Source organism: Thamnophis elegans, chromosome 1 (genome assembly GCF_009769535.1).
Source record: "Thamnophis elegans isolate rThaEle1 chromosome 1, rThaEle1.pri, whole genome shotgun sequence".
NCBI classification, from domain to species: Eukaryota; Metazoa; Chordata; class Lepidosauria; order Squamata; family Colubridae; genus Thamnophis; species Thamnophis elegans.
In genome coordinates, this window is record NC_045541.1 from 11,048,032 (window position 1) to 11,060,856 (window position 12,825).

Sequence of the window (12,825 nt, forward strand, 5' to 3'; positions counted from 1 at the left end):
CTGCTAAAAACACATTACTGGATGGGGATTTTTTTGCATAATGGGGTACCGTATGTCTGATACTCTAGTTTTCTCCCAAATATTTCTAAGCTCTGAATTCCAGCAGGAAAGTAAAAAGGGCAAAAATTGTCAGAATTGCTTGTTTACTTTGACAGAAATCGGAGCAGCCCCTTGGCCCCTTCCTGCTCCACTCACACATTTCCCAACATTCTTTCTTTCTGTATCCTCATTCCATCCTGCCATTCTCTCGGTTCATTGCCCTGTTGCTCCATCTCCTTCAGTCCTTCTGTTCTGCTTGCATCTAGCCTTGTATTCCTCCCTAACTTGTCCCTTTGCTGCTTACTTGTTTTCTTCCCCTTGTCCTAATTCAGCCTTCACTAGCACCAGATCAGATCCCCCTTTTTTTCTCCAAACAATGCTTGTTCTCCCTTTATCCCAGAATCCAGCCTTCTCTGCTTCTCTCCGTCCTTCCAGAATTAAGTCCAGAATCCAGCCTTCTGTTAAATTACTACAACTCAACTTACTGTTCACTCTAGTTTTCACTGAAAAGAATTTATTCTTTCACACAAAAGCACTTGATTTCAACTAGAAGTCATCTCTAATAACTCGAGGTTCATCTCATTCTAAATTACATATCAACTCAAGTAAAGTTTAGAATAAATCTCATAAATTGGAGGAAGATAGTTCATGTCTAAAAACCACATGTGGTTTTAAACCCATATTTTGTGCTCTACAAATATATGTCCTCAGTCTAAATGTAGAAATAACTTGTAGTAACATAGAAATTGGCCCTGAACCACAGATTTTTCAATAGGAGATACTGTTGCTTAGTATTCCATAGGTCGTAAATTATACAAGATCCTGAAAAAAAGCTGCCAGTCAGAAAAGATAATGCTTGGTTAGATAACATATAATAAGAATTCCAAGTCCAATGGGTCTTGCTTCTCTGTAACTCTAAAATTGAATATTATCATACTCCCCCCAAAAATTAAAATTAAGCACTGTGTCACATGTACTTATAAAGTGCAGTTTGGTATCTATTTTATTTGCAAAAATGGCAAATAGCTTGTACTAATTATTTAACCTATGCAACTTTGTATTCATTGTAGTTTTTAACTAACATCTCTTCTCCCATACCATGGTACTACAGGTAATTGTCTTAATTATATTCTTCCTTATCTTGAAGCCTTCATCCATGACTACTACTATAGGGGATGGGCAAAAAATGGGACAGGGCTCAGAAGGTACCCACGGGGAGAGTATGTGATGCCGTGTATCATCGAGTTGGGTGTGTCGTGGTTATATTTCTATGCGCGTATGAATGTGGTTGATTCTTTTATTGGGGACACTCAGTTAATGGGACCTTCAGGTCTAACTTCCCATTTGACCCCAGGGTTGCTTGGGAGTTTAAGTTAGTCAGGTTCTCCCAAACCAATTTATCTCAGTGGATCATAATGGGCATAAAAAGCTTCCCTTCTCCCCACATAAACTGCCTTAAGCTTCTAGGAAAAGACAACATACAAAAAGGGGGGAAAAACTTTGAGGCACAGGAGGTAAAGCAGCCCACTCACCAAAACATTCCTTTTCTAAAATACCTGAACCACTGAAAGCGATGTAGTGTTGAGCATTTTGCCTCCTCTGTTTCCTCGAAATATCTTGTTGATATATGGATCTAAACATAACAAGTGATTCAGTGGTGGATTGCCAATTTTGTTACTACCAGTTCAGGCCCACTCCCACACGCGCACCACACTTCTGTGCATGCACAGAAGCGTCCGGGCGGCTGGGCAGAGCTCCTGCCACTGCTACTACAAGTTTGCCCGATCCAGGCCAAACTGGCAGCAACCCACCTCTGAAGTGATCTGGGAACAAACAAACTTTTATGAAGGACGGTGGAATAAGACAAAATGGTCTTTGCCTGAGTAACAGTTCCTCAGGCCAGGGGGAACTTGTTTTTAAAGAAGGCCTCATCAAAATGCTTTCTTATCAATAATGACTGTGTCAGAGAAGGTAATTGCAACATTAAATAACCATAATGCCCTTGGACTGCGGAACATCTGGACCCTAGGGAGAATTTCAAAATGATGCATGTCTTTGCAGATCAACATTAACATTGGGGTCCTCCTGGATGGTTGGTCTTTGCAGCTATGCTGAAAGACCAGACCAGAATCCCTAGTTTTACTGATTTGGAAGGATTTGATTTGATCCCTCCCTCATCACCTCAGATTCAAAATGGTTGTTTTCTGACCATAAAACGGCATTGGGGGTGTCAACCAAAGCTCCCGTTTTCAGTAATTTGCAATGTTGCACTGAGAACACCTTGAAACTTGAATCCTTGCATATTTATATATATATATTTATATACCTACAGTATATAGGTAGCTAGTGCAGCTCGCGGAGGATAGGTGTAACGTGGGTGTGCCTAGGTACACCCAATATCGCTTGCGCGGCTGCATTCTGGACTAGTTGCAGTCTCCGAACACTTTTCAAGGGTAGCCCCATGTAGAGCGCGTTGCAGTAATCCAGCCTTGAGGTGACTAGGGTGATTTAATAGGCTTTTGTCCATTTGAGTTCTATTGGTAGCGTTGCCCAAGGAAAAACTGAGAGGAGAAATCGTTCTTGTTCTCTTCAACGTTTGCATGATTGTCCAGGGTAGACATTAGTACAGGAGGAAAGAATCAGCTTCCAATCACGTGCAACCTTTAACAAATTTGGAAAAATACAGTCTCTGAACTTGGTTTTGGCTACATAAGCAAGTGCATCTTTGAATTTCAAAGTTTTAAGTAATTTATTTTGTTTGGAATCATTGCAGATTAATGAGGACGAGTGGAAGTTTCTGTTAACAGGAGGGATAGGCCTGGACAATCCTTATTCTAATCCCTGCCCCTGGCTTCCCCAGAAATCATGGGATGAAATCTGCCGCCTGGATGATTTGCCAATATTCAGAGGTATTCGAAAGGAATTTATACGCTTGAAAGAAGGATGGAAAACTGTATACGATAGTTTGGTAGGTCTGGAATTATCTGGTCTACATTCCTCATTTAAATAAGCATTCATCTTTGCTTCAGCATTAAACCCTCCCGCCTATATCTTTTTTTTTTTTTTTTTGTATTCTAAACTGTTTATAAGGACAATCATTACGTTTACAATTATTGGTAATAATTTTAATTGAAAAATATCAACTTTTAGATTACTAGGAAAAATTCAAATCAGTTCATATGCTGCTGTTTTTTATTATAGTTCCAGCCTCGCCATGATCTTCTTTTTTTAACTTCTGATACGTTTTTATTGGTTTGTTTTACAGTTTCCCATTTTAGAATTACTTTTAATGAAAAGCAGGCTCTATATCAATGCAGGTTTTTCAAGGCAAGCATCAGTCTAATGGAGTTGTGTTTCAGAGCCTTTAGTAGGTTAAGGACTGATATTTGATAGTCTGATATTTGATAGCACCTGCAGCTGGTATGTTCAGGGATAAAGTGATCAGCACTGTAACCAGTGGTGGGTTTCAAAAATTGTTCGAACCTACTCTGTGGGTGTGGCCTCCTTTGTGGGAGTGGCTTTCTGCCCATGTGACCGGATGGGAGTGGCTTGCCGCCCATGTGACCGGATATGAAGATGCCGACGACACTTGTCAGAACCACCTTAAATTACCTCACACACAGCACTGGCACGCATAAGAATATGATGTAAACTTGTTTTTTAAAAGGCATCTTTGGTTTGCGTTAAAACAACTTCAACACACGCAATGTTCTGATTGCACCACAAACGCCGAAGTCATCCTTACCTTTCACAGAGGCACTGAGTTTTATAAATATGAGCATGATGGTGTAGAATAATCATATCCAAGGACCAGTGGTGGGTTTCAAAAAAATTTGGAACCTCTTCTGTAGGTGTGGTCTGCTTTCCGGGTCCACTGGTAGAACCTCTTCTAACTGGTTTGGTAGATTTGACGAACCGGTTCTATTGAATAGGTGCGAACTGGTAGGAACCCACCTCTGACTGTAACATACTTTTTCAGGAGTTCATGTGCAACTGAATAGGATCTGACAGAACTTTTGTGTTTGTAGCAGAACTAATTGCTAATTGGACCATCTCATCATATTTCTGGAAAGCCAGTCTCTGATTGGTCCTATATCCAGATGAATTTTTAATTCCAAAGGAGCTAATTTTTTACTGCGCCCTTTTTTGAAACATTCACCTTTGAGAGATTGCTGTTGATTTCAGATACAGATTACAGCAACAGATGCAGAGTTGGAAGGGACCTTGTAGGTCATCTAGTCCACCCCCCCCCCAGGCAGGAGACCATGCACCATTTTTTGACAGTTGCAGTCCAATCTCCTCTTGAAAGCTTCCAGTGATGAAGCTCCCACAATTTCTGAAGGCAAGCTGAACCATGGGTTGATTTGTTCTGTCAGAAAATGTGTCCTTATTTCCAGGTCAAATCTCTCCTTGGTCAGTTTCCATCCATTATTCCATGTCTGGCCTGCTTTGGAAAATACCTCCTCTCTGTGCAGCCCCTCAAATATTGGAACACTGCAATCATGTCTCTTCACTAGACTAGCCAAGCCCAGTTCCTGCAACAGCTCATCGTATGTTTTAGCCTCCAGTCCCCTAATCATCTTGGTTTCTCTTCTCTGCACTCTTTCCAGAGCCTCAACATCTTTTTTATAGTGTGGTGACTAAACATGGCTTTGATCAATGAAGGCCTGTTTTATTTTAAGTTGGCACAAAGCTGGAAACCAGTCTGTGTTAACCTTCAGGCTTTCTTCCTTCTTGTCGAAGTTATTGGAATATTTATAAATTTCAATGGCTTCTCTGGGCACTCATGCACAATTATTAATTTTGGATATTAATAAGAAGTGCTTGATGAACCAGTCTGATGAAGTATTGCTTTGTTCAAATTGTTCACGGCTCAGGTTTTTTTGCTGGGTGGGCAACTGGAGACACTGCAAGTTCTGGAACTATCTGGGGGTAATAAAGTTTTCTGTGTTTCTAAGTGGTAGAGTTAGCGAGCCTGCTTGAATGATTCCAGATCTACTGCTTACCATGGAACAGAATAGGAAAAAGCCATTTCTTGAGGTCTAGCAGAATTGCTAGATGCAGGGCAAAAAACACGACTACACACAAAGTGTGTGTCTTACTCCTTATATTAGCAACTTCACTGAAGGCCTATAGCAATCCTGTTGAGATTAGGACTGCAGTATGTGGAGAGGAAGCTCCCCCTCTAGTTCCTTTGTGTGCTAGGTTTAAGGTATGCATGTGCTAGGTTTAAAGTAGCATTTGTGGGTTCCAGTGAAGCACCACCTACTTTAGCTCTCAATCTACAATGGGTCCATATGTTCAGGTGAGGCTAAAATATTTAGGTTGGCATGTTGTTAAAGAGAACACAGGGAACAAACTGGGGAATGACTTACAGTTTCATGGCAGGCCACACTTCTTTTGAGGCAAGTGAGTTCATGTTTTGACCCCTGCATGTCAAATAAATTAGAATTAAAAACCAGGTAAATGTGAATGACTCCACCATTAATGTTAGTTGCAGATGGCCAGGAAACCTTCCATTCTGAAAGAAGCAAAAGGAGAAAGCTTCTGCAGAAAATGTTTTGAGAAGCTACCCAAGAAGGCTTGAAAAAGAGCTATCATCATGCCATTGAAAATAGTTCCAAATGCCATTGAGACATAGGATAGTGGTTTAATAACTGCTGGTTAACCAAACTTTTGGATAGGCAAATTGTTTGTTAATGATCCAGAATAAATTATTGGACAATTGTTTCATTGGGAGTTAATGACTGAGAAATAGCTGGAGATTTCCATGAAGCGTTTTGAATGAATTTCCTAAGACAGCTAGCCATATTAATCTTCTGTAGCAAAACAATAAATTTTTCTGGCACCTTAAGCACCAGATAATTATCACTTGAGTTTTCATGAACTATAGCTCTTTTTTTTGTTTTAAAAAAGCTAAGTTCCAGCTTAAATTGGAGATGTGCATGCAGTCAAATAAACACATACCTGCACACTTGTATGTGTGAGGCTGAGGGTAGGACTGTAAAGAATGATTCATGCAGATACATGAAGTTCTCACCTTATGACCCTTTGACAGTCTTACTCCTCCCACAACAGTCACAGCATCCTCATGGTCACAAAACGCTTCATGGAAATCTCCAGCTATTTCTCAACCATTAACTCCCAATGAAACAATTGTCCAATAATTTATTCTGGACCATTAACAAACAATTTGCAGTTCGGCATGCTTAGCGATCAGCATGTATTTATATCAGTTGCAGTGTCCAGGAGTCATATGATTGCCTTAATGAGTGTGGCAAAAAAGGTCACAAAATTGGGCACTTGGTGACCACACAGCTGGAGTAATAGACATTCCTGTCCCAATTGCAGCCATAGATTAAGGACTATCTGCATCCTGACTTGAACTATGTGACTTGAAACTGAACCTTTTGAAGATTTTCAACCTGGTTGTTTAGCGTTATAATCCCCCTTTGGCTCAAGAATTGTCTGTGTTTCCAGGATCCTCACCATGAGGAATTTCCTGAGGAGTGGCAAAATAAACTGGAAGGGTTCCAGAGGATGCTCATCATTCGTTGTCTCAGACCTGACAAGGTAAGTACGGTCAGCTGGTTTAACAAATGTATATTAGACTGAGTGCTATCTAATTGTTCACCCTTAAAAAGGGTAGATGTGTCTTTTTTAAAAAAAATCTACATTGGAAGTAGCTGATGCTGGGACAGCTGGTGGAAGAATCTTTACTTGTGGTGTGCAAATAATTTGCTCTTAGGTGAATGTCTCTCTTCCTATTACATCAGAAAATGGAAAAAGGGACAAGAACTTTCCAGACACAGAAACAGTGCTTGCCTTACATTACTGTGATATTTATTTGTTTTGGTGATTCTAGTTAAATAACCTGTGCTTATTTTTTAATATATGCAGTGGCCTTTGACAAACTTTATAGACATTTCCAATGGAGCATTTTACAGTTTCTTAACTGCCTCTTCCCTAATTCACACAGGTTCCTTGTAGACTGTTTTATATACAAGTACTGCTATCTTCAGTTTTGTAGGAGTTGCATAACATTAAAAAAAAAACGAATAGCACATATATTAATAAAGGCATTTTTTTCATATTTGTTCATATGGAGGAACACTATTGTGACACACAAGCTCTTAAATAGGGAAACTCATCGCACCTTGATGTGTGATGCCAAAAGCAACATATTGGACAGCTGGCATTACACTGACAACTGTACTGTGCATATTATTGGTAAGATATATTATTGGATAAATTTGGATATCGGTTTAAAAGAAATCCCTTTTAGTCTGTCCAAAACCCTTTATTTAAAATTCTATCTTGACATTATCCAAACACATTATCTCAGTTTAGTGGATTACTTCCATAAGTCAGAATTATTTCTTTCTGTCTTCCTTCTGGCTTTATGCAGAACAAGCATTACAACACAATAAAAGCATCAGGAATATAAATGGCTATCGGAAGATTCCATTCATGTCATATTAGCCCGTCTTACAGGCCAAGCCTTTGTTCACATTTCGGTAGATACGTGCCTTTACCTCTGTCCGTGCTTGTCATCACAAGAGACTGTCACTGCAATCCATTCTCTTCTGTGGGTTGGCCGGCACACAATTTTCTTTTGTTGCAAACGGCAGAAGTCTCCGCTTCTGATGTGTACTGGTATTTATTCATGAAATGATCCACAAGACGTTTCCTTGTTAGAGCTGCTTCCTTTTCAAAGGTGTTTATTATACTTCGGCCTGTTTTGCACTTGAAAACAAGTGGAGAATTCAGTTAGCCACATTTTTTTTAGGCGATCGACAGCATGAACGACTACAAGGGATACCGCAGAATATATTAATAGCTTTCCTTTTGAAAAAGAAAGCATCTACACCTTTGACAGTAATTGTTTCCAACCTCAATTGCTCCTTTGGATCCACACTCATAGCCCAGCATGATTTTAGGCTATTGTGAAGGAAAAAACCTGAATCTTTGTCAATGCTTGTCAAAGAGAAAAATTAGGGAGAGAAATGGTAGCTGTCAGTTGTATGTACGTCAGCAGTGTCTTGCAGCAACAAAGCAAGGTTTTTAGAAAGAAAGAGAAGCCACATTTCACACTGACCCATGAAAGGTTTGGTAAGGAGTGGATGGGGTCAAGAGGTGCTTTAATTTCCAATTCCAATTTTAATAGATTTGTATGCCGCCCAATCCCGAAGGACTCTGGGCGGCTTACATAAAGTTTAAAAGCATTTAAAAAGTTTAAAATACAAAACAGAAACGAGTTAAAAGAAGAACACAACATACACTCGATCTTAATGGGGCTGAAGGTCAATCTAGATTAACAGCCCCAGGCCTGCTGGAACAGCCAGGTCTTAACAGCCTTACGGAAGGCCGAGAGAGTGGGGAGGATCCGGATCTCAGGCGGTAGATCGTTCCAAAGGGCCGGGGCAGCTACAGAGAAGACTCTCCCCCAAGGAGCCACCAGACGACACTGCGTTGTCGACGGTACTCGGAGAAGGCCCACCCTGTGTGATCTTATTGGGCGCTGGGAGGTATGTTGCAGGAGGCGGTCACGGAGATATCCAGGTGCTAGGCCATGTAGGGCTTTAAAGGTAATAACCAGCACCTTGAAGTTCATCATTACGTTCAGATTGCTTAGGTCACCTCAGTTTTTCTGATATCAGTTCCATTACTTACAAGAAAATTTCGGACCCTTTCCATCTCTAGTTCATAGTATTCTTCTACTGTCAGATCATCAAAATTCTTCGAAAGGGACAAGAACCCACACGAGTCTTGGCTACGCTTGGAGTGCTCCAACCTACCAGGGAAACAAAAGGCCATTGGCAAGAAGCAGAATGAGCCATGAAAAGTAGAAGAAACTTTCCGGGACACAGCTTAGTACTACATTAGAAATGTAAACATTTTCCATGTAAGCAGTTGCCCATCATTCACATCTTCCAGTGTGATTCATTGGCAGAGTAATGCTGTGCAACAAGTTACTATCAGCACTTCTACCTTTGTAAAGCAACAAGTAAACTAGGTTGCTAATTGATCCCCCTTAACTGATCCCCCTCAACAACCTAGTTGAGGGGATCAATTAAGGGGGATCAATTAGCATGCCTGAGGACTCGGATGTTTAAACACCTTAATTGAAGCAACATTTGGTACGGCTGAGCTTCACATGTTACATCAAACCCAGAGGCTACTGCCGCCCCTAATTAAGGAAGCGCAACCTATCAGTGCCAAAAGACATTATGTTTAGCAGTTTATAATTGTGGAGACAATTACATCGGCAGAACTGATAGGTGCTTGGCTTTCAGAATAAAGGAGCATCTTCCAAAATGGTTCCAGACAGTCTTGAGTAATCCAACAACAGCAGCAAATCATGGCCATAAAATGCTTTATTCAGCCATTGCGAGCCACCAGGTAGATCCAAACTCTGTGTTTAAAGTTTTATTGCACCACAGGAACTCTCATTTTCTGTGATTGGCTGAGGTGGTTGTCATTAACCATTTGAAGCCACCCTTGTGCATGCAAAAATGCCTTTATGTCAATCTATGCCTTCCATGGGTGTAAGGCTTACCACTGGTTGCTTTCCTGCATACGTTGCAGGCTTAAATAATGCTCCTGCTAGATTTTATATTTGAGGCTGATTTTAACTGTGTTTCTGTAATGTAGGTACTGATGAGCCAATATGAAATGCTTGCCTCTACCTCTGTTCGTCTTTTGGCTGTATTGTTTAGCTTGGTTGAATTGTTTCCTCAGTGGGAGCTAAAAAACAGTATGAAATTCCATTAAAAGTGGGGAGATGCCTATGAGAATTTGGGGAGAGTAATTCTGCTCCAGCCAAGAAATGGTTTTCTAACCTCCTCCACAAATTCACAGACAACAACATTCTTAATCTGAGCTGCCTCAAGGCAGAAAATCAGCAATCGGACCATACCTACCAGGGATCATGATTGGACTCCCAGCCCTCTAATTCTATCAGGCAGAAGAAGCACTTGGCCACTTCAGGTTCCCCTGCATGTGGATGATGGATGAAGCCAGCCTTGGCCATCTACAAAAGAAGAGGATAAGGACCCTTTGAAGACCGAGAGAGAACTTTTGTGCTACTTTTGTGCTTCGTAGCATATTGTTTGCCATCAGCTGGATTTTTTACTAATGGCTGCGTTCACATCAGGAGGTTAAGCTATGTTTCCTTAAAGATTAAATCAATCACAGGAGCTGGAGTAACACAATTTGCTAAGCTATGCGCAGGTTGTTGGACTCTGGCTTACATCTGAGAGTTCTGCGCAGTTCAAATTGCTTTTACCATTTTTCTCACTTATACTGAAAAGTAAATTGCATCTGGAATTAGTCTGCATTTCTGCAGATTCTCTACAATTCTGCTTCGGCTGCCTGACATACAACCTTCTGTTTTTCTCAACTATCAAACATGCCCCGTTTGCAGGAGATCCCAGAGCCAACCAATCCCCCCCAAAAGAAAATTTTGCTAGGCTTATACCAAAACTTGCATCACCTTTGTCCTGCATATTCCATTTTTTTTACAGATTCTCACCACACTTTCTTTCAAAGTCACATGCTTGTTTGGCTTCTGGCTTCATATTTAAGGCATTTCCTCTCTCCTTCTCTTTTTCTTCCTTCCTCCCTCTTCTTCTTCTCTTTCTCTCCCTTCCATCCACCTTTTCTTATCTCTTTCTTCTTCCCTTACCTCTCCTTCACTCTTCCTTTCCTACTATCTCTCCTTCTCTTTCTCTCCCTTCCATCCTTCTCTCCTTTCCCTTCCTTCTTCCCTCCTTTCTCTCCTTCCTTCCTCCTGTCCTCTCCTTCCTTCTTCCCACCCTTTCTTTTTCTATTGTTATAGGTGTCTCTTTCAAATCTCAATTTATGTTTTCTTGGGGATGGTATTTCCACAAACCCATATAATTTTCATATCATTTCCTTTATTCTCTTTCATTCTATAGTCTATATGCCAGCTATCCTTCTGAATTGATTTCACCATTCTTAACCTTCTTATTTTATGAAACATCTGGGCTCTTTTTTTTTGGTGCATTCAGTCCATTCAAATTTATCGAGATAATTGTTGTTTCTTGATCCATCTTTAACTGGGGTTGTTTTTTTTACTTCTGGTTTGTATCTGACTTTTCCCTCTCGCGTGTTCCTTCTCTGCTCTCTCTCTTTCTCCTTAAGGCATTTCCTTAGCTCTCTCAGACAGCTTAGCTTTACCAACAAAGAAAGACAACTCAGAGCCAAGAAAGAAGAGCAGGTTTTAAAGAGAATGTGGAAGTGAACTAGTCCCTCAACTGGAACTTTCCTAGGAGAGAATTCCTAAGCTGATAGTAGCAAGAGTTTTCCCCAGCTTAAAGCTATACATACAAAAGCTTTCCCTTACAATTTTTAGAAAAATATACGGGAGCCAGTCTGGGCTTCTTTTAAATATGAGAGGGGTTTGTAATATAATTGAGAAACAAAGCTTGCAGAACTGGGACAGAGGGAGTAGACTTTTTTCTCTTTCCTCTTCTGAAATGTTAAACACTACCACCACTACAAGGAATGATTTAGCAGCAAGCTTTTTCCTTTTGGAGGTTTACTAAAGCATAATGTATATCTCCCTTCCCAGGAAGGGAGGAAAACCCCGGTTTGTAAAAACAGCTGAAAGTATTATTCAAGGTAAGACCATATTTATACAGAGAAAGCCTGGTTGAACTCTACTTTGAATGAATATGCATCATTGAAGGGAAAAAAAAAAAGATATGCTGGCCCTTTTCAAAGATTTCCCAGAACCTGTAGACTTACATTCTCAGGAGTACATTTGCAGTTGTCCTTAAAAGGCCATGCAGTTAAAGTCTGCAGGCGATTTCTATAGTCATACATTTCTCTGAATTCAAGTAGGTTCTTGGAAGTTGAAGTGATTTCTCTCAGGAAAGCCTCCATGAAGGCTATGGAAGTTGCAAACTGTGATTCTCACCACACTTTCTTTCAAAGTCACATGCTTGCCTAGCTTCTGGCTTCATATTTAAGGCGTTTCCTTAGCTCTCTCAATTGATGTCACCTGTTAACCAACCTTTAGAAGTTGGTAGAAAAGATGGATAAACTATAAATAAACAAGGATAGTTTAATCTATCTAAATCACTACAACACTTTTCCCTCTTAAAGGTAAATCTCAAAGTATTTAGAGTTAAAAAAACACTAATTCAAAAATAAAGCCTGCTTTAAAATATTTTTAAAAATGCTAAACAAAATAAACATTAAAACATCAAAAAAAAAACCCCAATGAAATACTTTTAAAAAAATGACCAGTACAGAAATTGGTTGCTGTATTTTTGGAGTATAAGATGCACCTTTTCCCTCCAAAAAGAGGGTGAAAATCTGGGTGCGTCTTATACACTGAATACAGCATTTTTGGCCTCCCAAAACCCCTACCCTGCACATCCCATTTTTTTTCCAGAAATGGATGCGCAGAGGATTTGGGAGGCCTGCAAAGTGCTCCTGGGGGCTGGGGAGGGCAAAAATATAAGATATAAAAATATAATTTTTATATAAAAATATAATTTATAAGATATAAATTATTTTTTAATAAATAATTCAAGGCAGTCCACATCCCTAATATTCCTTCCTCCTCTAGTTTCTATACAATGTGAGGTGAATTCAGGAGAGAGGGAGGGAGAGAAGGAGGGAGAGGGAGGGAGGGAGGGAGGGAGGGAGGGAGAGAGAGAGAGAGAGAGAGAGAGAGACAGACAAAGAGGTTCAAGGCACCCAGTGGACTTTCATGCTTAAGAGCCGAGGTGGCGCAGCGGTTAGAGTGCAGTA

At 40.3% G+C, this 12,825-nt stretch overlaps 2 protein-coding genes across 2 annotated transcripts in view; one reads left to right on the forward strand and one right to left on the reverse strand.

The window, feature by feature from the left end:
- The window catches only part of DNAH7 (dynein axonemal heavy chain 7), a 174,848-nt gene that overhangs the window by 135,465 nt on the left and 26,558 nt on the right, over positions 1 to 12,825 (forward strand). Inside the window, 2 exon segments of the mRNA XM_032210028.1 lie at positions 2,813 to 3,007; positions 6,520 to 6,612. Coding sequence (XP_032065919.1) covers positions 2,813 to 3,007; positions 6,520 to 6,612 — 288 coding nt within the window.
- LOC116503544 (baculoviral IAP repeat-containing protein 5.1-like) lies at positions 7,606 to 11,949 on the reverse strand. Its single transcript, XM_032210017.1, has 4 exons — positions 11,812 to 11,949; positions 9,963 to 10,072; positions 8,713 to 8,833; positions 7,606 to 7,785 (listed from the first exon to the last, which is right to left on the reverse strand). Exons 1-4 carry the CDS (start codon positions 11,947 to 11,949, stop codon positions 7,606 to 7,608), a joined length of 549 nt encoding a protein of 182 aa, XP_032065908.1.